Raw genomic sequence first — 26233 nt, forward strand, 5'->3', positions numbered from 1 at the left:
GGTTGGGCAAAACTATAAAGCGTATAATAACTAGAGCAGCAAGGAAACTGGTGTAGATTTATAATATATTTGCCAGCTATGATTGGTCCCATACCACCCACTTCACCCCGCTCCTCCCACTTTTGCAAAAAGCCCCCCAAAAAGTCTCACAATTTTGCACAAGCAGGGTGTGTGCACCAAACCTGTGACTTTCTGACGTACAGGGGAAGATAAATATCCCCCTATGTGTATCCGTTGTTTTAATATGATTGTTATCCTTTTCTTCATAGTGCCGCCAATTTTCTGGCATTTGGTAATTAGCACATGAGGCCCATTGCACATTAATGTGTTACTGGTTCCTACTACATAGATTGGCCTTAGTTTTATGCTTGCTCTGGGGTTGCCATAGTAACAAAACAGACTCTGCATGGACATCCTGTCATGTGATCTCCATTCCCAAGAAAGCATTCAAGAGTGAAGATCACCTGACAGGAAGTCCAGAATATTAGTTTGCTTATTGATGTTGCCATGGCAGCAGTTGTAACCAGTGAAGGTTTACTGGGACTGTAATACCCATCAGTATCTGATCATAGGGGGCTGACTTCCCTCAGTCCACCTCAGCTGAATGAAGTGAGTGCTCCATCCTCATTGTATACCCCAGGTACAGCGCTATATATATGGTTGTGGCTGAGGCTGGTACTGCAGCTCAGCTCCATTCATTTAAATGAGACTGAGTTATTGGCGCTGTGCAAGGGGTAAACAATGAAGGGGATGCAGCACAATCTGGGGCTCAGCGACCCCTTTATTTAGCTGATCATCAGGGGTGCTGGGAATCAGATACTGATGGCCTATTTTAAGGATAGGTCATGGATATTACAGTCCAACACCCCTTTTTATATCATTGCTTAAGCTTCACACCCAGAGCTGCAATCATAATTCTTGCTTTCCCTAGAAACAAACGTTGTGCTATCCGCACTCCATGGTCAGGTGTGTGACCTTACAGCGTCGATGTTTGTAACGGTCATCTCCCACAATGCACTGCACAATGGTAACAGGAAGTCAGCAGAATTTTGAATGCAGCTCTTGATGCGAATAGAAGGTAATGTCTAATGAAATATCAGAAAAGATTTAAAGGGGTTCTTTAAACAATAGCTCACATTTTAAAGAGGTTCTGTTATTTTTTCTTTTAAATGTAGCTTAATGATTCACACGTTTCTCTCCACCTCTGCTGCAGTATGGTACAGACTACCTATCCTGTGTATGGACTTCCTGTCACATGTCTCACTCTTATAAATCTGTTGATATGAATGGAGGTCACATGACAGGAAGTCCAAGCACTGAAGTCTGTTAAAGGGGTTGTCACATCTAAAACATTGGTGGTATATCTAGGATATGCTACCAATGTCAAATCGGTGTGGGCCCCACCTGTCTCTAGAATGTGGCCCCAAAGTGAACAAGAGCAAACTGTGCAAGCGAAGCCACCCTCTATTCACTTTTATAAGAGTTCTGAAAATAGTCAAGCGCTGGTTCGGCTATTTCTGTGAATCCCATAGCCGGGCATGTGCGGTGCGCTTTCCATTCACTTCCATGGAGCTTCTGAAAATAGCTGAGCATGCTCTCTTGGCTATTTTAGGAACTCCCATAGAAGTGATTGGAGAGCAGCCATGCATGCGCGGTGTGCTCTCGTTCACTTTAGGGACCCAATTCTAGAGTGGTGAGACCCACACCTATCTGACATTGGTGGTATATCCTAGAGGTATGCCACCAATGCCTAAGATAACACAACCCTTTTAATATTACCATGGCAATGCCAGAGCAAGCAGAACAACATTACCATGGCAATGTCAGAGCAAGCAGAATAACATTACCATAGTAATCCCCAGAGCAAGCAGAATAACATTACCATGGCAATGTCAGAGCAAGCAGAATAACATTACCATAGTAATCCCCAGAGGAAGCAGAATAACATTACCATAGTAATCCCCAGAGGAAGCAGAATAACATTACCATAGTAATCCCCAGAGGAAGCACAGTATTCCTATCACTGCAGCAGAGGCTAAGTGCTGATGAAAAGGAAAAAGGTTATGTTCAATATAAAATCTATTGTGCTAAATTTTTTAAAGGAACATAACCCTTTTAAGCTGTAAGCTACCGTTAAAAACGTGGTGTGTGTTTTAATGTATTTCAAGCACGGTTTGGAAACCCGAGATAAGGTACATTGAGACCCCTACGATGCACGGAACATGCAATTTGTTCCATGTAGAATATGCTTCATAACAGAATAATGTCTCTGCTTCCCACAAATGCATCACATGTCCTGTACTGGCTGCAGCTGGACCCCCAGGCAAGGATTGGTGATGTCACAACCAAGATGCAGTGACATCACATTCAACCAATTGGCCAACTGTAAGTAACGTACATAGTAATCTGCTCCTCTAAAAATTATGGATCCACCACTAGGTTTCACCACCCAAGTGAAGCTCGAGGGAAGGCCAATCGGGCTTATGCTCCTCTGGGGCGTAACCCAAGCACTTACTCCACCCCTATTAAATGGTCATTTTTTCACATTCTGATTGTGTTCAATGGATTATAGACAATGTATCACGTACACATATCAAACACTTCTGTGTCATCTGAAGACTGGATCTGAAACTGTGGCACATAGGGACGCAACGTTCTCTTCAGAAAACCTGGATGCCCATAGTCATTTTCTATGAGCTTGGAAGACTTCTCTCTCCTAAAGTCCAGCTCCTGATAGGATATGTTTTCCTGGATGTGGTAGGTCACCAAGGGATTTTTTGAGAAATAATTGTCCCGTTCGTTATTTTGGTTGGAATCCAGACCCAAGTAATAGAGATTTCTCTCAGGGCTGTCAACTTCAAAACTTTCCTCCTGGTCAGTAGGCTCGGAAAATCCTTCAGATGATACGGTAGAGTTTGAAGACGTCATGTTGGGCTCCTTTATATGTAATCCGGCCATGATGAGCAATGCCTGTTTCTTGTCTTCTAGATTCCCGATAACGATAGAATTGTTTCTCAAGATACATCCATCTCCGGAGCTGAGGCTAATTTTCCTGTCATTGGTGCATTGCTTGCTTTGTTGAGGGTTGCCGATTATGGTTGCATATTTTACACTGGATTGGCACGAGCTGTCTCCGTAGATGGAAATATCAGGTTCAACCGCATATGTGAAGCTGCTGCCGCAATGGCTGGTGGTGCAGGCAGAATCGTGGTCGTCCGTCAGCCGGTCAACTATCAAGACATTGTCAATGTTTCCTTTCTCCCATCCTTTATCGATATTCAGGTTTTCAAAAATAGCCTCTGGTTCTAAGATAAATGAGAAATTGTGCGCCAGGTGTTGTCGATGCTTCATGAAAAGGTTTTCTAATGTATCTGGCTGGACAAAAACGCAATGACTTATTCTTAGTAAAGCTTGCACTTGCCAGGAAACACAAATAAATGCTGTACAGTAACTAGATTAGGGGAAGGCCCATGTCACTGATGGATGATTTATGTTCAGTACCCTAATATGATTTTTCGGAAGACTTTCAATTTGTAAAGGCTCCGACAAAAGCAACTCAACTGATGCAGACAAACTAACCTTTTGAAAATTGACTCCTTGAGCCCAGGAGCAGTACTTGGGGTTGGGCACCTCCTTCCAGAACAATCGCTTCATTCTGAAATACAACAGATAGAAGTTGTATTAAAAATAACATATAGTGATACATAAGGAGTCATCGTTTTCTATTTAAAGGGGTTACCCATCATTTAATGGGATCAGAAAATCAGACATATAGCAGATCATTTACTAATCTGAAATATGCCTAAATTAGGCGTATTTCAGGTACAGACGGCGGGCAAAGGTTAGTTGTGCCGCTATCTGCGACTTTGCCCCACTCACGCCAGGTCTAAAATTGTGGTTGTGGTATGGGCGGGGAAGTGGACCGGTCGGCCGCCTGTTTTAGGCGTAGAAAATGGTCTAAATGTAAGACAGCAAGGAAGCCGTACATTGTATGGTGGCCGTGCGTGGTGTCGCAGCTCAGCCCCATTCACTCCAATAGGGCTGAGCTGCGCCTAGTCCATGTGGCCGATGAATGTGACATCACATCGCCTAGGGAAGCTGCGAGAAGGCTGCGGTGGTACTGCGAGCGTTAGTGCCTTCTCAAACAGCTGATTGCGTGGTCTCCTGCTCAAGAGGTTCCTGGGTGTCGGACCTCCACTGCTCAGACGATAGGTCCTCAGTGAAAAGATCTCAGAAAACCTCAGGAGCCTGCAGGAGCTCTCTGGATCTGGCATTGATGGATGTTACTGCAATGACCGCTGGCCTCATTTTTCTCAGCAATGCAGGCACATATAAATATGGGACCAACACAGATGCCTTCAGCTGCCAAGTGCACATGTAACAGGTCAGCCAGTGTCATAGGTACAAAACTGCTGACAGATGCACTTTAAATGCACCAATAATAACACTAAATATACTGTCTCTCTTTGGACTTACTATTATATAATATTGTAGGCTTAAGTGAGTCCAAAGAGAGGCAGTATATTTAGTGTTAGGGACCCATCTGCGGAAGCCACCTTGACGCCTGGTAGATGGGCCCTACACTTGTTTGAGCAAATATGTGCGCTAAGAGCTTCCATTAACTCATTTATAGTCGGTATTGTACCACTTTTATCTAGAATGACCCCCATTTCTAAGCTCTATTGTTTGTATGTATAATGGTGTGCAGCCATTTAGTTTTTTATAATTATGTTTGCTTCATGGATATGCACCTGTGATTCTGAAGGTTCTAGTCTAAATTCTCTTGCGGTATATATATATATATATATCGCTTGAGGAAGGCTCTAGCACTGAGCCGAAACTTGCATTGCCTTATGGGTGAATACATTTTCTTTTTACTTTATTTTCTGGAGTGCTGCCCGCTTTTTTGTTTTTATATATAGTACATGAAATATTTGCTTTTTAATTATTAGAAAAATACCTTTGATGTGATATTGCAAAAGTTATCACCAGCAGAAAAGATGTTGCGGTAATCACGGGTAAAATAATGTAGAAGCCTGTATTATTCTTCATTTCATCAATGTCCTCTGGAATGAATAGAAAGTAGGTCAAATCTGCAACAATCTAAACATCTCCAAACAGCATAATTTATTATAATTTGTTTGGTAAAACATCAGGAGAAAATCAGAAACAACAGTAGACTGATTCTCAGAGGAAGAATTATTGTAGTTATATTCTTGTACATAGGAGGCAGTATTATAGTAGTTATATTCTTGTACATAGGAGCAGTATTATAGTAGTTATATTCTTGTACATAGGAGCAGTATTATAGTAGTTATATTCTTGTACATAGGAGGCAGTATTATAGTAGTTATATTCTTGTACATAGAAGGCAGTATTATAGTAGTTATATTCTTGTACATAGGAGCAGTATTATAGTAGTTATATTCTTGTACATAGGAGGCAGTATTATAGTAGTTATAGTCTTGTACATAGGAGCAGTATTATAGTAGTTATATTGTACATAGGAGCAGTATTATAGTAGTTATATTGTTGTACATAGGAGCAGTATTATAGTAGTTATATACTTGTACATAGGAGGCAGTATTATAGTAGTTATATTCTTGTATATAGGAGGCAGTATTATAGTAGTTATATTCTTGTACATAGGAGCAGTATTATAGTAGATATATTCTTGTACATAGGAGCAGTATTATAGTAGTTATATTCCTGTACATAGGAGGCAGTATTATAGTAGTTATATTCTTGTACATAGGAGCAGTATTATAGTAGGTGTATTCTTGTACATAGGAGCAGTATTATAGTAGTTATATTCTAGTACACAGGAGCAGTATTATAGTAGGTGTATTCTTGTACATAGGAGCAGTATTATAGTAGTTATATTCTTGTACATAGGAGCAGTATTATAGTAGTTGTATTCTTGTACATAGGAGCAGTATTATAGTAGTTATATTCCTGTACATAGGAGGCAGTATTATAGTAGTTATATCCTTGTACATAGGAGGCAGTATTATAGTAGTTATATTCCTGTACATAGGAGCAGTATTATAGTAGTTATATTCTTGTATATAGGAGGCAGTATTATAGTAGTTATAATCTTGTACATAGGAGCAGTATTATAGTAGTTATATTCTTGTATATAGGAGGCAGTATTATAGTAGTTGTATTCTTGTACATAGGAGCAGTATTATAGTAGTTATATTCTTGTACATAGGAGGTAGTATTATGGTAGTTATATTCTTGTACATAGGAGGCAGTATTATAGTAGTTCTATTCTTGTACATAGGAGCAGTATTATAGTAGTTATATTCCTGTACATAGGAGCAGTATTATAGTAGTTATATTCTTGTACATAGGAGGCAGTATTATAGTAGCTATATTCTTGTACATAGGAGGCAGTATTATAGTAGTTATATTCTTGTACATAGGAGCAGTATTATAGTAGTTATATTCTTGTACATAGGAGCAGTATTATGGTAGTTATATTCTTGTACATAGGAGGCAGTATTATAGTAGTTACAGTATATTGTATATAGGAGGCAGTATTATAGTAGTTATATTCTTGTACATAGGAGCTGTATTATAGTAGTTATATTCTTGTACATAGGGGCATTATTATAGTAGTTATATTCTTGTACATAGGAGCAGTATTATAGTAGTTATATTCTTGTACATAGGAGCAGTATTATAGTAGTTATATTCTTGTACATAGGAGGCAGTATTATAGTAGTTAGATTCTTGTACATAGGAGGCAGTATTATAGTAGTTATATTCTTGTACATAGGAGCAGTATTATAGTAGTTCTATTCTTGTACATAGGAGCAGTATTATAGTAGTTCTATTCTTGTACATAGGAGCAGTATTATAGTAGTTATATTCTTGTACATAGGAGCAGTATTATAGTAGTTATATTCTTGTACATAGGAGCAGTATTATAGTAGTTATATTCTTGTACATAGGAGGCAGTATTATAGTAGTTATATTCTTGTACATTGGAGCAGGGGCGTAGCTATAGGGGGTGCAGAGGTAGCAGTCGCTACCGGGCCCAGGAGCCTGAGGGGGGCCAAAGACCCTTGTGGTGCATAAGAAGACACCAGTATTATAGAAAGTCCATGCTGGTCAAGTTACACCTCTGGCTGCAGGGAAGGGGGTTAAATCAAGAATTTGGCATGGGGGCGGGGGTGCCGTTTCAATTTTAGCCTCGGGCAGCACGAAGGCTATGCGCTTCCTGCCCCTGGCCACAAAGCACTGAGAGAAGGGGGGCCCCCAAGCTGAACTCTTGCACCAGGGCCCATGAGCCATTAGCTACGCCCCTGCATAGGAGACAGTATTATAGTCGTTATATTCTTGTACATAGGAGGCAGTATTATAGTAGTTATATTCTTGTACATAGGAGCAGTATTATAGTCGTTATATTCTTATATATAGGAGGCAGTATTATGGTAAATCTATTCTTGTACTGTACATAGGGTGCAGTGTCATATTAAAGTGTCCTTTTGAGAAATCCTGTCCAAAAAGAATACTAACACAAAACTTGCTACTAGCACTTTAATTTTTTTTTTCACTTGAGGAGGGTTATATTTGCCTGTCTTTGTTCAGTTTCTGTCTTGTGTTGACAGCCTATCAGAAATTCTTGATCTGTGATTGAATTACCTGCATGTTACTGTACTTTGTGGTTTAGCAGAAATTATGCATCAGTTTGTACAAAAACAAATTTACCTTTGGAAAATTCATATGTGATGTGAGGGCTGCCGACACCTTCTGAAAAGACTGGAGTCAGGATAAACTGGTATTTCTCTATAGTATAGAATTGGTCTGTAAAACACAAATAACAGCATGATCCAATTTCACTAAATTACTGCATATACAGTTTCTTGCAAAAGTATTCACCCCCTTGACTTTTTTTGTGTTTTGTTACATTACAGCTTTAAGTTCAATGTTTTATTAATCTGAGTTTTACGTGATGGATCAGAACACAATAGTCTAAGTTGGTGAAGTGAAATGCTAAAAATATATAAATAAAACTATTGTTTAGAAATAGAAAATTGGCATGTACGTGTGAATTCACCGCCTTTGTTAGGAAGCCTATAAAAAACTCTGATGCAACCAATTACTTTCAGAAGTCACATAATTAGTGAAATGATGTCCACCTGTGTGCAATCTAAGTGTCACATCATCTGTCATTACACATACACACCTTTTTTGCAAGAGGCATCACTAACCAAACACTGCCATGAAGACCAAGGAACTCTCCAAACAAGTAAGGGACTATGTTGTTAAGTACAAGTCAGGGTTAGGTTATAAAAAAATATCCCAATTTTTGATGATTCCCCAGGAGCACCATCAAATCTATCATGACCAAATGGAAAGAACATGGCACAACAGCAAACCTGCCAAGAGACGGCCGCCCACCAAAACTCACGGACCGGGAAAGGAGGGCATTATTTACAGAGACCTAAGGTAACCCTGGAGGAGCTGCAGAGTTCCACAGCAGAGACTGGAGGATCTGTCCATAGGACGACAATAAGCCGTACGCTCCATAGAGTTGGGCTTTATGGCAGAGTGGCCGGAAGAAAGCCATTACTTTCAGCTAAAAACAAAAAGGCGCGTTTGTGAGTTTGCAAAAAGGCCTGTGGGAGACTCCCAAAATGTATGGAGAAAGGCGCTCCGGTCTGATGAGACGGAAATTTAACTTTTCGGCCATCAAAGAAAACGTTATGTCTGGTGCAAACCCAACACATCACATCACCCAAAGAACGCCATCCCCACAGTGAGACATGGTGGTGGCAGCATCATGCTGGGGGAATGGAACTGGGGAAACTGGTCAGGGTGGAGGTGAAGATGGATGGTGCTAAATACAGGGATATTCTTGAGCAAAACCTGCCCCACTCTGTGCGTGATCTGAGGCTAGGACGGAGGTTCACCCTACAGCAGGACAATGACCCCAAACACACGGCTAAAGCAACACTTGAGGGGTTTACGGGGAAACATGTAAATGTGTTGGAATGGCCGAGTCACAGCCCAGATCTCAATCCAATAGGAAATCTGTGGTCAGATGTAAATATTGCTGTTCACAAGCGCAAACATCCAACCTGAAGGAGCTGGAGCAGTTCTACAAGGTGGAACGGGCAGAAATCCCAGTGGTAAGATGTGGCAACTGCTCATAGTAGAGACTTATCCCAAGCGACTTGGAGCTGTAATTGTATTGACTCTAGGGGGGTGAATATTTATGCATATTGAAGTTTTCTGTTATTTTGTCCCATTTGTTGTTTGCTTCACAATAAAAATAAAAAAAAAACATCTTCAAAGTTGTCGGCATGTTCTGTAAATTACACGATGCAAATCCTCAAACAATCCATGTTAATTCCAGGTTGTGAGGCAGCAAAACACAAAAAAAAGTCAAGAGGGTGAATACTTTTGCAAGGCACTGTATGGCTGTGGATTAATATATAAAGCGTTTTAGTTAATTGGTATGGTTTTCTAAGACATTCCGTTTTGGCTGACTTTCCCCTGCTGACACAGCTGATGGTTTGCTACAATGTGTCAAGCTAGGTAATCCCATATTACACATAGCAGTACAGATGTCTGGTCTACAGAGATTGTCTAAAACGTTATGCTTCCACATACCATCGATGTAATATCTGCTGGCATTGGGAGGAATGTAAGTCCAGCGCATTGGTGATCTTCCTCGGAGGTTCCTCCATTCCAGAACAAACCCTAGAAGATCATACGACACTGGAGACATTTTCCACACTGCAAGTACAGTGCTGTTCAGGGCGTACATGTTCAATGACTGCACTGCCTTCACTTAAAGGGGAAAAAGACATGTAATGAAAGTATAACATACCCAATAGACTTATAATATCAGATTAATAATATATATGTGGTAGACTGATAATAGGCATAAAAAGCTGACTAATTATGTAATACCCTAATAATAAGAGACTGATAACACATACCATATGACATTCTAAGAATATACATATAAATAAACAGTAATAATCAGACTAATAATACACATAATAAGAGACTGAGTATAAGCATATAATAACAGATCAATAATATCTATCTCTCTATCATATATTTATCAACTTAAAATAACATACTAATAATACACATACAATAACTGAAATACGGTACATCTATCTATTATCTATCTATCTAATTATCTATCTAATAAATGTATTAGAAACTAATAGTATACATATTACATAGTCATGTATTATTTACAGTTGAAAAGAAAGTTAAATATCCATCAGGTCAACCACGGAATAGGAGAGGACGTGGATGAAGACACAATGTGTGGGGAACAAGAAAAATCTGTATTTTCACAATCACTAATGTTATTTTTTCTTAAAGGATCTGAGCCTATATCACTAATAATAAACACACTGATAATATATATATAATAGACTTACAATAGCAAACTAATCATATACATATAGGCGTATGTTCACAAGGTGGATTTTTACCTAACCCTCAGATTTGCGCCACGGACTTTCAGTTGCACTTGCTGCAGATCTACCCACGGATTTCGCCCCATTCAGCGTGGAAAGGACAATAAAGGACGCGCTTATTCTTTTGTTTCCATAACATGGATTTCAAATCTGTGCAAGGAAACATCTGTGGCCTTTAATCTACAGCAGGGATCAGCAACCTCCGGCGCTCCAGCTGTTCAGAAAAGACAACTCTGAGTTTTGCACCCGCGTGAGAAAAATCGGCATGTTTGGTACCCAAACCGGAACTTCTTCACAGAAGTTCGGGTTTGGATCAGGTGTTCTGTACATTGTATTATTTTCCCTTATAACATGGTTATAAGGGAAAATAATAGCATAGAACAGAAGGACTGGAGGAGTTACATTTAAAAAAATATATATTTAACTCACCTTAATCCACTTGATTGCGCAGCCCGGCTTCTCTTCTGTCTTCATCTTTGAGGAATAGGACCTTTTATGACGTCACGGCGCTCATCACATGGTCCATCACATGATCTTTTACCATGGTGATGGATCATGTGGCGGACCATGTGATGAGCGCAGTGACGTCATCACAGGTCCTTTTCCTGTGCACAGCAAAAATGAAGACAGAAGAGATGCCGGCTGCGCGAGCAAGTGGATTAAGGTGAGTTAAATTTATATATATTTTTTTTAACCCCTCCAGCCCTATTGTACTATGCATTCTGTATTAAGAATGCTATTATTTTCCCTTATAAGCATGTTATAAGGGAAAATAATGATCGGGTCCCATCCCGATCGTCTCCTAGCAACCGTGCGTGAAAATCGCACCGCATCCGCACTTGCTTGCGGATGCTTGCGATTTTCACGCAGCCCCATTCACTTCAATGGGTCCTGCGTTGCGTGGAAAACGCACAAAGAGGAGCATGCTGCGATTTTCACGCAACGCACAAGTGATGCGTGAAAATCACAGCTCATGTGCACAGCCCTATAGAAATGAATGGGTCCGGATTCAGTGCGGGTGCAATGCGTTCAACTCAGGCATTGCACCCGCGCGGAAATCTCGCCCGTGTGAAAGGGGCCTTAGAATAACAGCCGAGCGTGCTTGCATGCTGGGAGTTGTAGTTTCACAGCAGCTGGAGGAGTGCCGAAGGTTGCTGGTCTTTCTCTAATCTACAGCATGGGTTCCCTTTGGACCATGGTTTCTGAGTGTCATACGCTCTAAATCCACATGGAAAATGCGCTGTGTGAAACACACCCTTAAACACTAATAATGATTAACATGTAACTTTTCATGTGTTTCGTTAGACACTTTTTACTCCTTCTATATTTAAAAAAAAAAAAATAGACATTCGCCGTTTTCACCCAATTACAAACGTCTCCCTCCCGCAGCAGTATGACTGAAGTGTCACGCGGGTTACCTGTGCTCACGTCCTCTGACAGCGTTAAGTTGTGGTTCTTTTTCGATGGCCCGATAGAGTTGAGCGCCCGGATGGACAGAGTGACCGCGCTGTGCTGCAGGATCAGGGTGTAGTTTGTCACATCGCCCATATACGTGGTGCAGCTGATGACACTGGACACCTGTTGTACAAGTTCGTACCCCCGGACGCTGCACAGGGACTCCTTCTTTTGTAATGGCTGCAGAGAAAGAAGACAAAAGAAAGGCAAACCGTGCTCCTCTGCTCAGTGTCTGGCGGTATTAATAAAGCTTGTAACTCTCCACATTTAAAGGGAGGCTCCTTGTAAAACTGATGCCTAGTGCAGGGTATGAGGGGTTGGGGCATGAGAAATGATTCCCTTTGTCATGCTCCTCCCCTGCACCAAGCAGAACACAGTGTATCAGCTTTGCCCAGAGTGTTACTTTAACCCCTTAAGGACACAGCCTTTTTACACCTTAGGACCAGGCCATTTTTTGAAAATCTGACCAGAGTCCCTTTAAGTGCTGATAACTTTAAAACGCTTTGACTTATCCAGGCCGTTCTGAGATTGTTTTTTCGTCACATATTGTACTTCATGACACTGGTAAAATGAAGTCAAAAAAATTATTTTTTTTGCACCAAAAAATACCTAATTTAACAAAAAATTTGGAAAAATTTGCAAATTTCAAAGTTTCAGTTTCTCTACTTCTGTAATACATAGTAATACCCCAAAAAATTGTGATGACTTTACATTCCCCATATGTCTACTTCTTGTTAGAATTGATTTGGGAATGATATTTTATTTTTTGGGGATGTTATAAGGCTTAGAAGTTTAGAAGCAAATCTTGAAATTTTTCAGAAATTTACAAAAACTCAATTTTTAGGGACCAGTTCAGGTCTCAAGTCACTTTGCGAGGCTTACATTATAGAAACCACCCAAAAATGACCCCATCTAAGAAACTACACCCCTCAAGGTATTCAAAACAGATTTTGCATACGTTGTTAACCCTTTAGGTGTTGCACAAGAGTTATTGGCAAATGGGGAGGAAATTTGAGAATTTCATTTTTTTGTCTAATTTTTCATTTTAACCCATTTTTTCCACTAACAAATCAAGGGTTAACAGCCAAACAAGACTGTATCTTTATTGCCCTGACTCTGCCGTTTACAGAAACACCCAATATGTGGCCGTAAACTACTGTACGGCCACACAGCGGGGTGTAGAGTGAAAGGTGCGCCGTATGGTTTTTGGAGGGCTGATTTTTATGGACTGGTTTATTTACACCATGTCCCATTTGAAGCCCCCTGATGCACCCCTAGAGGAGAAACTCCCTAAAAGTGACCCCATCTAAGAAACTACACCCCTCAAGCTATTCAAAACTGATTTTACATACATCGTTAACCCTTTAGGTGTTGCACAGGAGTTATTGGCAAATGGCGATGAAATTTGAGAATTTCATTTTTTTGCCTAATTTTCCATTTTAACCCATTTTTTCCACTAACAAAGCAAGGGTTAACAGCCAAACAAGACTGTATCTTTATTGCCCTGACTCTGCTGTTTACAGAAACACCCCATATGTGGCCGTAAACTACTGTACGGGCACACAGCGGGGCGTAGAGTGAAAGGTGCGCCGTTTGGTTTTTGGAGGGCTGATTTTGCTGGACTGTTTTTTTGGCACCATGTCCCATTTGAAGCCCCCCTGATGCACCCCTGGAGTAGAAACTCCATAAAAGTGACCCCATCTAAGAAACTACACCCCTCAAGGTATTCAAAACTGATTTTACAAACTTTGTTAACCCTTTAGGTGTTGCACAAGATTTAATGGAAAATAGAGATACAATTTCAAAATTTCACTTTTTTGGCAGATTTTCCATTTTAATATTTTTTTTCCAGTTACAAAGCAAGGGTTAACAGCCAAACAAAACTCATTATTTATGGCCCTGATTCTGTAGTTTACAGAAACACCCCATATGTGGTCGTAAACTGCTGTACGGGCACACGGCAGGGCGCAGAAGGAAAGGAACGCCATGCGGTTTTTGGAAGGCAGATTTTGCTGCACAGTTTTTTTTTACACCATGTCCCATTTGAAGCCCCCCTGATGCACCCCTAGAGTAGAAACTCCAAAAAAGTGACCCCATTTTAGAAACTACGGGATAGGGTGGCAGTTTTGTTGGTACTAGTTTAGGGTACATATGATTTTTGGTTGCTCTATATTACACTTTTTGTGCGGCAAGGTAACAAGAAATAGATTTTTTGGCACGTTTTTATTTTTTGTTATTGACAACATTCATCTGACAGGTTAGATCATGTGGTAATTTTATAGAGCAGGTTGTCACGGACGTGGCGATACCTAATATGTATACTATTTTTTTTATTTATGTAAGTTTTACACAATGATTTCATTTTTAAAACAAAAAAAATGTTTTAGTGTCTCCATAGTCTAAGAGCCATAGTTTTTTCAGTTTTTGGGCGATTATCTTAAGTAGGGTCTCATTTTTTGCGGGATGAAATGACGGTTTGATTGGCATCTATTTTGGGGTGCATATGACTTTTTGATTGCTTGCTATTACACTTTTTGTGACGTAAGATGACAAAAAATGGCTTTTTTTACACCGTTTTTATTTTAATTTTTTTACGGTGGTCATCTGAGGGGTTAGATCATGTGATATTTTTATAGAGCCGGTCGATACGGACGCGGCGATACCTAATATGTATACTTTTTTTTTATTTATGTAAGTTTTACACAATGATTTCATTTTTGAAACAAAAAAAATCATGTTTTAGTGTTTCCATAGTCTAAGAGCCATAGTTTTTTCAGTTTTTGGGCGATTATCTTGGGTAGGGTATGATTTTTGCGGGATGAGATGACGGTTTGATTGGTACTATTTTGGCGTACATGCGACTTTTTTGATCACTTTTATTACCTTTTTTGGGAAGTAAGGTGGGCAAAATTTCAATTTCATCCTAGTTTTTTATTTTTTATTTTTATGGCGTTCACCGTTCGGGTAAAGTAACATAACCGTTTTATAGATCAGGTCGTTACGGACGCGGCGATACCAAACATGTGTAGGGAATTTTATTTTTTTCATTTTTAATCAGTGATAAATGTGTTTTTTGATTTTAACTTTTTTTTCACTTTTTTTCACTTTTTTTTTGACCCAGACCCACTTGGTTCTTGAAGATCCAGTGGGTCTGATGTCTGTATAATACAGTACAGTACAATATATATTGTTCTGTACTGTATTTTACTTACACTGAACAGATCTATGCTTTTTAGCACAGATCTGTTCAGCACCATGGACAGCAGGACGCCTGAGAGGCGTCCTGTTGCCATGGGAACCTTCCCCGTCTGCTCAGAACTGCGCAGACGGGGAAGGGTAAGCACAGGGCTGAGGGGGGCTCTCTGGGGGCTCTCTCCCTCTCCCATCGGGGGGCTGCAAAGGCACAGCAGCCCCCCGATGGGAGAGGGAGGGAGCTCCCTGCGCTGTTAACCTTTTCCATACAGCGGTCCGTACGGACCGCTGTATGGAAAGGGTTAACGGCTGACATCGCATCGCAGATGTCAGCCGTTTATACCAGGGTGCCAGCAATGTGCTGGCACCCTGGTATCCCCACTAGAAACCAACGATCATTCAAGGGGAGGCGGGCGGGGGATCGCGATCCCGCCTGCCGCACCGCCCGCCTCCCGCACCGCCCACACCGCCCGCAACCCTCCCCCTGCACCTCCCACCGGGCTAAAATCACTCGGGGGGTGCAGGGGGAGGGATACAGATCTATTTTAGGAATACTAAAGTTTCTGATCCCCGCGGTCAGGGACCGCAGGGATCAGAAACTGCAGAAATCGCAGCAAACCGCAGGTCTGAATTGACCTGCGGTTTGCCGCGATCGCCGACATGGGGGGGTCACGGGACCCCCCCGCGCATTTAGCCTAGGTGCCTGCTCGATGATTTGAGCAGGCACCGGGTTCCGATCACTGCCGGCCGGGCGGCAGTGATCGGAACAACACATGACGTACCGGTACGTCATGTGTCCTTAAGTACCAGGACATCATGACGTACCGGTACGTCATGTGTCCTTAAGAGGTTAAAGCAGGGTTCCAATTAATAAGGCTCAGTTGCCTTAGGCGAGTCCAATGCTTCTGATGATTATTTGCCTGTAGTTTATAATTGTTTCACCCTTTATGTGCTGACTTCGTGCAGAGCTTATGTGTCACGGCGGACAGGATATCAAATACATAGAAAAATAAACAAACAAGTTTCTAGGCGAGAAGCTGGGGATCAAGGTCACCTCCTGACAAAATCCCTACCAGCTCTCCCTATACTGCTATGTTCAGACCCTTAAGGTGGGAATAACGTGTCCTCGTACCGGAGCTGAAAATACCCTAAAATCCCTGAGAGGGTGAAAGGGGAATAGAGGCAGCCTGCTCCCTCAGAACCTGGAGGGGCAGGCGTCTCTCTAACAGCCTAGACAGCAAAACCACAAGAGAACAGAAAAACCACTTATCTTTTCTGAGCAGGAAAAGCCAATCCTTCCTTCCTTACTTCCACAGAGCCAGACAGAAGCTATAACCCGCAAGGAACACTGGGAGTGGGTGTGATTTAAACTGAAACCAACGACCCCACCCAGTGCACCTGAAGGAAGGCGGATCTAACTTGACTCCAAAACAAAAGACTAGACACTAGGGCTGCACGATATGGGAATTTTGTGCGATTGCGATTAGGGCCCTAAAAATTGCGATAACGATATGCAATGCGATATTTTAAGAGAATTGTGCTAGAGGTCTATTTGCTTGGATTTTCCCATATGAGCCGCTGACGCGGCTGGGTATGACATAGTTATAGGGGATCTGTGGATGGCACTGTTATGGGGGATCTGTGGAGGACGCTGTTATGGGGGATCTGTGGAGGACGCTGTTATGGGGGATCTGTGGAGGACGCTGTTATGGGGGATCTGTGGAGGACGCTGTTATGGGGGATCTGTGGAGGACGCTGTTATGGGGGATCTGTGGAGGATGCTGTTATGGGGGATCTGTGGAGGACGCTGTTATGGGGTGGATCTGTAGAGGACGCTGTTATGGGGCATCTGTGGAGGACGCTGTTATGGGGATCTGTGGAGGACGCTGTTACGGTGGATCTGTGGAGGACGCTGTTATGTGTAGGATCTGTGGAGGATGCTGTTATGTGGGGGATCTGTGGAGGATGCTGTTATGTGGGGGATCTGTGGAGGACGCTGTTATGGTGGATCTGTGGAGGACGCTGTTATGTGTAGGATCTGTGGAGGATGCTGTTATGTGGGGGATCTGTGGAGGATGCTGTTATGGGGGATCTGTGGAGGACGCTGTTATGGGGGATCTGTGGAGGACGCTGTTATGGGGGATCTGTGGATGACGCTGTTATAAGGGGATGTGTGCTATGACACATAGGGCCATGAGGGGGGGCAGCATAAGACATATAGCATCTTATGCTGGTCCCCCTCATGGCCCTATGTGTCCCCTCATGTGTCCTAAACTGCGCACATAACTGGCTTTGTGTGTAAAGTTTTTTACTAGTGTGTAAAACAATCTCTCTCCTATTGATAACAGGTCCGGCCTCTGTACTCACTGTCACTATGAATGCACTACAGCGAGCTGGAGCGAGCAGGAAGCAGGAGCGTTACTAAGTGACGTCAGTCACGCGCCGGCCGGCCCGCTCGCTGCCGTTCGCTGCAGTGCATTCATCGTGAAAGTGATTACAGAGGCTGCCATGTTATCAATAGGAGAGAGATTGTTTCACACACTAGTAAAATACTTTACACACAAAGCCAGCTATGTGCGCGGGGCCCCTTCATATATAATCGCGGCATTTTTGGGTCGGCCAAATCGCCATATCGTATTTGCCGATTATCGCGATTCGATTATTTTTTCGATTTATCGTGCAGCCCTACTAGACACGTGCTGCTAATCTGGCAGACCTCCGCACATAGCCTGAGCAGGGCATGACATTATGCTAATGCACAGCAGCCAATCTGAACAAGCAGTGTTTTAACAAGAGGGAACAGTCAGAGCTACATCCTGAGCCTCTGATGAGACAGGAGGTGGATTTCGGACTACCACAGACGACCAATAGACAATGCAGTGAGTCACCGATCCCTACTACAGCTATAATTCACACCGACTACCTGTGATATCTCAACAAGGTTCCTGAAAGACAAACTCGGCTTTGCTACATCTGCAATAAAATGCATTTTTTAGACACATGTCGCTCATATGTTACATACCTTCCAAACCAGTGTAATTTTGTCTCCTTTCTGGATGTTATTTTTGGTCATAATTCTCCAGAACTCTGGTCCTCTCAAAGGTTCTAGAAAATATATAAGAATGAGATCTGACATCGCCGTTCATTCCCCGGGCATTTGGCTGTCATCAAGGAAATATCAAGGAAATATTCCAACCTTTGACGTCTTTGAGGACAGTGTGAATGGCATTGGTCCAGTCACTCCAGATGTCTGAAAAGTTCACCAGTTGGCATCGGACTTGGATGGTATAAACTTGACAGACGTCCACATTGAAGAATTTTGCTGACTTATTCTTGTAAAGGTCTACAACCTGAGAGGGGTGCAAGGGTTAGAGACAAGACTGGTTATTATACACCGCTCCTAAAATATTATTCAATACATATAAATATGTATAAATTGTCAGTTATAACAAGAACCTTAACCCCTTAAAGGATGTGTCCTATGAATAATATTCTACAGTTTGCAAACCAGCACCTGAATTGGAATACCTTTGTAACTGCATGTAATTATCTGTATAGCGCCACCTGCTGTTTGCTCTTTTACTAATTTCTCTGTCCTGCTCACTGAGATGGAAGCACAAGCTCATCTCCATCCTTCAACTGCCGCTAGCTGCAGCAGACAGGGAACGCCCTCTAAGAAAGGATACGCCCCCCGAGCTGCCAGCTTGAAATAAATCATGCAGAATAATTGGAGCAATGAATGTGGAGATCTCTGGATCCATGCGCAGTACAGGACTGGTTCTAGGGTTGTCATGTACTATATTATGTATGATTTTCATTTTTTACATAACAAGATTATGTAATCATGGGATTACCCCCTTTAAGGGCTAAATTTATGACCTTAAAGGGGTTGTCCATCTTTTAGATATTGATATCCTCCAGGTCAGCTGTTTGCAGTGGATAAAGCAAGGCCACATATACTACTGTATGCCTATACAGTGGCATATGTCAGAGCCTTCTGTTGACGGCATAAGTTGCGAAATCCTTCCATACACCTACAATGGAAGGGTTAGATTCAATTTGAGCAGAACCTTAGGAACTTACTGCATATACAGAGCACCCATTGAACTCAATAATAAATTTGTATGCTGGGAGCTCCCCCTAGTGGTGACTGCAGTCAGGCAGACTTTATATCATTTACACAGGGATTGGAGCTCCACAACATGTAAATATAAGTTATTATATCCATAGAGTACTCAAGAATATTCAGGCAATATTAGATGTTACATAAATAAACATATATGATATAAATACAAAATCATTATCTAGTTAAATTGAATTATTTACACAGGATGGTATCAGATTAAAAGGCCAGTCTACTGTAATTGCTGGGTTAATAAATTCTGAATTAAAATAATTTTCACAGATGTTAATATTTCTGCTTTTAGCTGATTTCTGACTCCAGTCCTGTACTTTTCATAAGAGCATGTCTATCATGAAGGTACAAGAGCTGCTTCTTTTTCATGGACTGAGTACCTGCCATTCCACCTCCTGTCCTTGTACCCGATAGCGGAGCTGGTAAAAGACGTCTTCCACAACAAATCTTGGCCGGTTCCAGGTCACGTTTAAATATTGCATGTCCTTTTTACTGTCCACCGTCATCTCAGCCTGTACCATCCCTGGAGCAAAGGGCTTCACTGTACACAGGAGAGATGAGACAAGCTATACAGGGCTATGTTCTGTAATGGAACATTTAGAGAAAAGTAATATGGTGGAGAAAAGTCAATAATCCTACAGTGTTGATCCAGAAGATGGGAAACAACCCTTATAAGATAAGCACCAACTACCAAAACTCTGCAAAGCTGAGGTGTGTATTATGACGTTCTGCAGCAGCTGAGGTGTGTATTGTGAGGTTCTGCAGCAGCTGAGGTGTGTATTATGAGGTTCTGCAGCAGCTGATGTGTGTATTATGAGGTTCAGCAGCAGTTGAGGATTGTATTATGAGGTTCTGCAGCAGCTGAGGTGTGTATTATGAGGTTCTGCAGCAGCTGATGCATGTATTATGAGGTTCTGCAGCAGCTGATGCATGTATTATGAGGTTCTGCAGCAGCTGAGGCATGTATTATGAGGTTCTGCAGCAGCTGAGGTGTGTATAAGGGCGTTATGCAGCAGCTGAGGTGTTATGAGTTTCTGCAGCAGATTATGGAACATCTCTTTGGCAGCACTCTTCCACCATTATTACACAATACATTCCTTTGATCTAGACTGACCAAAACCTCATTGGGTGAAATTCTGCCCTCTACCTGCAGGTGGCGACAAATGGTCATGAATACGTGGTTCTTATGGTTCAGGTGCACAGAGCATTATTAAAGTTCGCTATAGAGAACATGAAGAGCAATAAGTCGTCCTGTTCGTCTGAACGATGTCCTATGTGTAGGAAATAAGCTACACTTCCACATCACCTATGTAGGTACAGAGACCAGGTATATGACTTTGGATTCATGGCCTAAACCCACAATACTGAAATACCCATCTATTGTTCAGGGCGCTTTGAAACATAATATAATCTGAGGGTCTCTGCATTATACAGGTGAAGGTGACTATGTGATTGAGCATGCTTCTTACCAACGTCCCTGGGCCTCAGAGACACTGGCGGAGATCGCAGCGTGCCGGATGGGTGTTGTATTTCTACCCACATGTAGTAACTGGACATGGTCTTCAGCTGATTGAAAATGCATTGATAGGAGCCGCCCGGCTGGAGCTCACATTTCTTCTCTGTAGCAGCGTCGTATTTTATATTGGTTTCAAATGAATAGTTTATCTCCCTTGAAGAAATAACATAATGCAATTTAGAGTCAGGGAAGTAGTAGTATCAGCTGCAGCACAGATGTTAGGAGGAGTAGTAGTATCCGGGTTAGACCTCCTGTACACAAGCTTATTACACCCATTCAGAACTGTGATACAGAGGTGTTTTCCAGATAGGAAAAAAAGGTGTCTGAAATTGCACAGTTCGCCCCTGGAGTATCCAGACCAATGGGATGCGGGGGGCATCAGCCTCCTCGGGACCCCGGGCTCCTCCGTGGTGTTCGTGTCCCCGGTAGCAGTAGTGTCAGTGATACTAGAAGTAGTGGTCTAAGTATTAGTGCAGAAAGTATAAACTATAGTACTAGTAGTGGTATTATTATTATTATTATTAGTAGTAGTAGTAGTAGCAGCTGTGATAGTAATAGTGGTATTTTTAGTAGTAGCTATGGTAGTAGTAGTGGTATTAGTAGTAGCTGTAGTGTTAGTAGTGGTATTAGTAGTAGTAGCTGTGGTAGTAGTAGTAGTAGTAGTAGTATCTGTGGTAGTAGTAGTGGTACTAGTAGTAGAAGCTGTGGTAGTAGTAGTGTTAGTAGTGGTATTAGTAGTAGTAGCAGCTGTGGTAGTAGTAGCTGTGGTAGTAGTAGTAGCTGTGGTGGTAGTAGTAGTGGTATTAGTAGTAGTAGTAGTGGTATTAGTGGTATGGGTAGTAGTAGCTGTGGTAGTAGTAGTGGTATTAGTGGTATGAGCAGTAGTAATGGTAGTAGTAGTAGTAGCTGTGGTAGTAGTAGTTGTATTAGTAGTAGTAGTAGTAGTGGTATTAGTGGTATGAGTAGTAGTGGTAGTAGTAGCTGTGGTAGTAGTAGTGGTATTAGTAGTAGTAGTAGTAGTGGTATTAGTTGTATGAGCAGTAATAGTGGTAGTAGTAGCTGTGGTAGTATTAGTGGTATGAGCAGTAGTAGTAGTGGTATTAGTAGTATTAGTGGTATGAGCAGTAGTAGTGGTAGTAGTAGCTGTGGTAGTAGTATGGTATGAGCAGTAGTAGTAGTGGTGGTAGTAGTAGCTGTGGTAGTAGTAGTAGTAGTGGTATTAGTGGTATGAGCAGTGGTAGTAGTAGTAGTGGTATGAGCAGTAGTAGTGGTAGTAGTAGCTGTGGTGGTAGTAGTAGTGGTATTAGTAGTAGTGATATTAGTTGTATGAGCAGTAGTAGTGGTGGTATTAGTGGTATGAGCAGTAGTAGTGGTAGTAGTAGCTGTGGTAGTAGTGGTATTAGTGGTATGTGCAGTGGTGGTAGTAGTAGTAGCAGCTGTGGTAGTAGTAGTGGTATTAGTGGTATGAGCAGTAGTAGTAGTAGTAGCTGTGGTAGTATTAGTGGTATGAGCAGTAGTAGTGGTAGTAGTAGCTGTGGTAGTGGTATGAGCAGTAGTAGTGGTAGTAGTAGCTGTGGTAGTATTTGTGGTATGAGCAGTAGTAGTAGCTGTGGTAGTGGTAGTAGTAGTAGTAGCTGTGGTAGTAGTAGTGGTATTATTGGTATGAGCAGTAGTAGTGGTAGTAGTAGCTGTGGTAGTAGTAGTGGTATTATTGGTATGAGCAGTAGTAGTGGTAGTAGTAGCTGTGGCAGTAGTAGTGGTATTAGTGGTATGAACAGTAGTAGTAGTAGTAGTAGTAGCTGTGGTAGTAGTAGTTATATTAGTAGCAGTAGTAGTGGTATTAGTGCAATGAGTAGTAGTGGTAGTAGTAGCTGTGGTAGTAGTAGTGGTATTAGTAGTAGTAGTGGTATTAGTTGTATGAGCAGTAATAGTGGTAGTAGTAGCTGTGGTGGTAGTAGTAGTGGTATTAGTGGTATGAGCAGTAGTAGTAGTGGTGGTAGTAGTAGTAGCTGTGGTAGTAGTAGTAGTAGTGGTATTAGTGGTATGAGCAGTGGTAGTAGTAGTGGTAGTAGTAGTGGTATTAGTGGTATGAGCAGTAGTAGTGGTGGTATTAGTAGTAGTAGTAGTGATATTAGTTGTATGAGCAGTAGTAGTGGTATTAGTGGTATGAGCAGTAGTAGTGGTAGTAGTAGCTGTGGTAGTAGTAGTGGTATTAGTGGTATGAGCAGTAGTAGTGGTGGTAGTAGTAGTAGTAGCAGCAGCTGTGGTAGTAGTAGTGGTATTAGTGGTATGAGCAGTAGTAGTAGTAGCTGTGGTAGTAGTAGTGGTATTAGTGGTATGAGCAGTAGTAGTGGTAGTAGTAGCTCTGGTAGTGGTATGAGCAGTAGTAGTGGTAGTAGTAGCTGTGGCAGTAGTAGTGGTATTATTGGTATGAGCAGTAGTAGTGGTAGTAGTAGCTGTGGTAGTAGTAGTGGTATTATTGGTATGAGCAGTAGTAGTGGTAGTAGTAGCTGTGGCAGTAGTAGTGGTATTATTGGTATGAGCAGTAGTAGTGGTAGTAGTAGCTGTGGCAGTAGTAGTGGTATTATTGGTATGAGCAGTAGTAGTGGTAGTAGTAGCTGTGGTAGTAGTGGTATTATTGGTATGAGCAGTAGTAGTGGTAGTAGTAGCTGTGGTAGTGGTATGAGCAGTAGTAGTAGTAGTGGTATTATTGGTAGGAGCAGTAGTAGTGGTAGTAGTAGCTGTGGTAGTAGTAGTGGTATTATTGGTATGAGCAGTAGTAGTGGTAGTAGTAGTGGTAGTAGTAGCTGTGGTAGTAGTAGCTGTGGTAGTGGTATGAGCAGTAGTAGTAGTAGTGGTATTATTGGTAGGAGCAGTAGTAGTGGTAGTAGTAGCTGTGGTAGTAGTAGCTGTGGTAGTGGTATGAGCAGTAGTAGTAGTAGTGGTATTATTGGTATGAGCAGTAGCAGTGGTAGTAGTAGCTGTGGCAGTAATAGTGGTATTATTGGTATGAGCAGTAGCAGTGGAAGAACTTGAACAGTAACGCCTCATTCACACATCCGTGTCAGTGATGCCTCTGTGAAGATGCCCATGAAGGATCCGTGTTGGGTCCACGTGTCTGGGTTTTGCTGTCCGTGTCTCATCTATTTGACATTATGCAGCTGAAAAATAATTTTCAAAGCATCTCTTCTAGTGTTGAGCGAAGTGAGCTTCAGATGCTTCATCCAAAGTCGATTCGTTCAAAACTTCGGAATAATACTGTACGGAGATTCGTCTCCGTACAGTATTAGAATGTATGGGCTCCCATGAGATAAAGTTAGGCCCCTTTCACACGAGCGAGTTTTCCGCGCGGGTGCAATGCGTGACGTGAACGCATAGCACCCGCACTGAATCCTGACCCCTTCATTTCAAAGGGTCTGTGTACATGAGCGTTGTTTTTCACGCATCAGTTCTGCATTGCGTGAAAATCGCAGCATGTTCTATATTCTGCGTTTTTCACGCAGCCCTGGCTCCATAGAAGAGAATGGGGCTGCGTGAAAAACGCATTGCATCCGCAAGCAAGTGCGGGTGCGATGCGTTTTTTACTGATGGTTGCTAAGAGATGTTGTTTGTAAACCTTCAGTTTTTTATCACGCGCGTGAAAAACGCATCAAAACGCATTGCACCCGCGCAGAAAAAACTGAACAACTGAACGCAATCGCAGACAAAACTGACTGAACTTGCTTGCAAAATAGTGCGAGTTTCACTGAACGCACCCTGAGCGCATCTGGACCTAATCCGTCACGCTCGTGTGAAAGGGGCCTTAGTTATTCACAAAGTCGCGCGTGACTTTGTTGAATAACTTCGGTAGTTGATTTTTAAAGTGGAAAAACACTTTAAAACTTGAAACTGAACGCGGCTTCGGTTGCGACTAAGGCTGGTTTCAGACCTGAGCGTCTTTGATATGCGCGTTTAACGTGCGTTTTTGACGCGCGTTTTTGACGAGCGTTTTTTGCAATAGTAAACGCGCGTTTGACGCGCGTTTGTGTGATTGACTGCAATGTCCTATGGCCACAAACGCGCGTCAAAACGCCCCAAAGAAGCTCAAGTACTTGTTTGAGCGTAGGGCGTTTTACAGCGCATTTTTCAGCGCTGTAAAACGCTCAAGTGAGAACCAGGGCCATAGGGAGGCATTGGTTTTCATGTGTTGAGCGTTTTACAGCGCGTTTGAACGCGCTGTAAAACGCTCAAGTGTGAACCCAGCCTAATACCTCGGAACCGAAGCCGAGTTTGGTTTCAAGTTTTAAAGTAAAGCATCCGAAGCTCGCTTCGCTCAATACTAATCTCTTCCTAATGATCCGTGAAGAACAGATGAAATACGGATGGCATCTGTGGTTTTCATGGACCCAGAGACTATAATGGGCGTGCTGGATCAGTGAACAAGGACAAAAAAGAGCGTGCATCTGTGCTAAAGCCACGGACCGTGGTAAAAAAACGGATGTGTGAATACACACATTAAAATGAATGGAAACGTGCATTGTCCGTGGAGAACATGTACAGCACACGTATGTGGAACACTGACGTGTGAATGAGGCTTATTAGCTGTGGTAGTAATAGCAAAAATAGTAGTAGTAGTAGTTGTGGTAGCAGTAGTGGTATTAGTAGTAGTAGTGGAAGAATTAGAACAGTATAAAACAGTAAGTAGTAGCTGTGGTAGTAGTAGTGGTAATAATAGTAGCTGTGGTAGTAGTAGTGGTAATAATAGTAGCTGTGGTGTTAGTATTATAAGTAGTAGTAGCTGTGGTAATAATAGTAGCTGTGGCGTTAGTATTATAAGTAGTAGTAGCTGTGGCAGTAGTAGTGGTAATAATAGTAGCTGTGGTAGTAGTAGTGATAATAATAGTAGCTGTGGTAGTAGTAGTGGTAATAATAGTAGCTGTGGTAGTAGTAGTGGTAATAATAGTAGCTGTGGCGTTAGTATTATAAGTAGTAGTAGCTGTGGCAGTAGTAGTGGTAATAATAGTAGCTGTGGTAGTAGTAGTGGTAATAATAGTAGCTGTGGTAGTAGTAGTGGTAATAATAGTAGCTGTGGCATTAGTATTATAAGTAGTAGTAGCTGTGGCAGTAGTAGTGGTAATAATAGTAGCTGTGGCGTTAGTATTATAAGTAGTAGTAGCTGTGGCAGTAGTAGTGGTCATGGTAATAAATAATAGTAGCTGTGGTAGCTGTATTACCATTGTTAGTAGTAGTATTAGGGTGGGTTCACATCACGTTTTTGCCATCCATTTGACGTATATGTTGTAAAAAAAAAAATGGGATACAAAGCGTAACACACCACGCTTTTCCATCCTGCAGAGTCTGGAAAAAAACTAAAAACGCATACGTTAGCGTATACTTTTTTTTTTTTTTAACAATGGAACTCTATGGTGGACGGATGCCCCTGTACGGCATCAGTCTGAAGCATCCATTATGTATACCTTTTTTGTATACATTAAACGA

At 41.9% G+C, this 26233-nt stretch overlaps 1 protein-coding gene across 7 annotated transcripts in view; it reads right to left on the reverse strand.

The window, feature by feature from the left end:
* Window positions 1–1395: 1395 nt before the first annotated feature.
* Window positions 1396–26233, reverse strand: part of LEPR (leptin receptor) — a 79735-nt gene continuing 54897 nt past the window's right edge. For 5 of the 7 annotated variants that reach the window (XM_040407798.1, XM_040407800.1, XM_040407802.1 and 2 more), the window contains exons 10-19: window positions 20709–20908; window positions 19620–19780; window positions 18301–18454; window positions 18127–18209; window positions 11876–12092; window positions 9628–9807; window positions 7720–7815; window positions 4961–5066; window positions 3580–3655; window positions 1396–3375 (exon numbers count right to left, since the gene is read on the reverse strand). In XM_040407798.1, coding sequence (XP_040263732.1) covers window positions 2581–3375; window positions 3580–3655; window positions 4961–5066; window positions 7720–7815; window positions 9628–9807; window positions 11876–12092; window positions 18127–18209; window positions 18301–18454; window positions 19620–19780; window positions 20709–20908 — 2068 coding nt within the window. In that variant the 3' untranslated portion in view covers window positions 1396–2580. The remainder of the gene's footprint in view (window positions 3376–3579; window positions 3656–4960; window positions 5067–7719; window positions 7816–9627; window positions 9808–11875; window positions 12093–18126; window positions 18210–18300; window positions 18455–19619; window positions 19781–20708; window positions 20909–26233) is intronic. The other 2 variants (XM_040407803.1, XM_040407804.1) reach the window with 2 other exon arrangements.

Source organism: Bufo bufo, chromosome 9 (assembly GCF_905171765.1).
Source record: "Bufo bufo chromosome 9, aBufBuf1.1, whole genome shotgun sequence".
In the NCBI taxonomy this organism is placed as follows: Eukaryota; Metazoa; Chordata; class Amphibia; order Anura; family Bufonidae; genus Bufo; species Bufo bufo.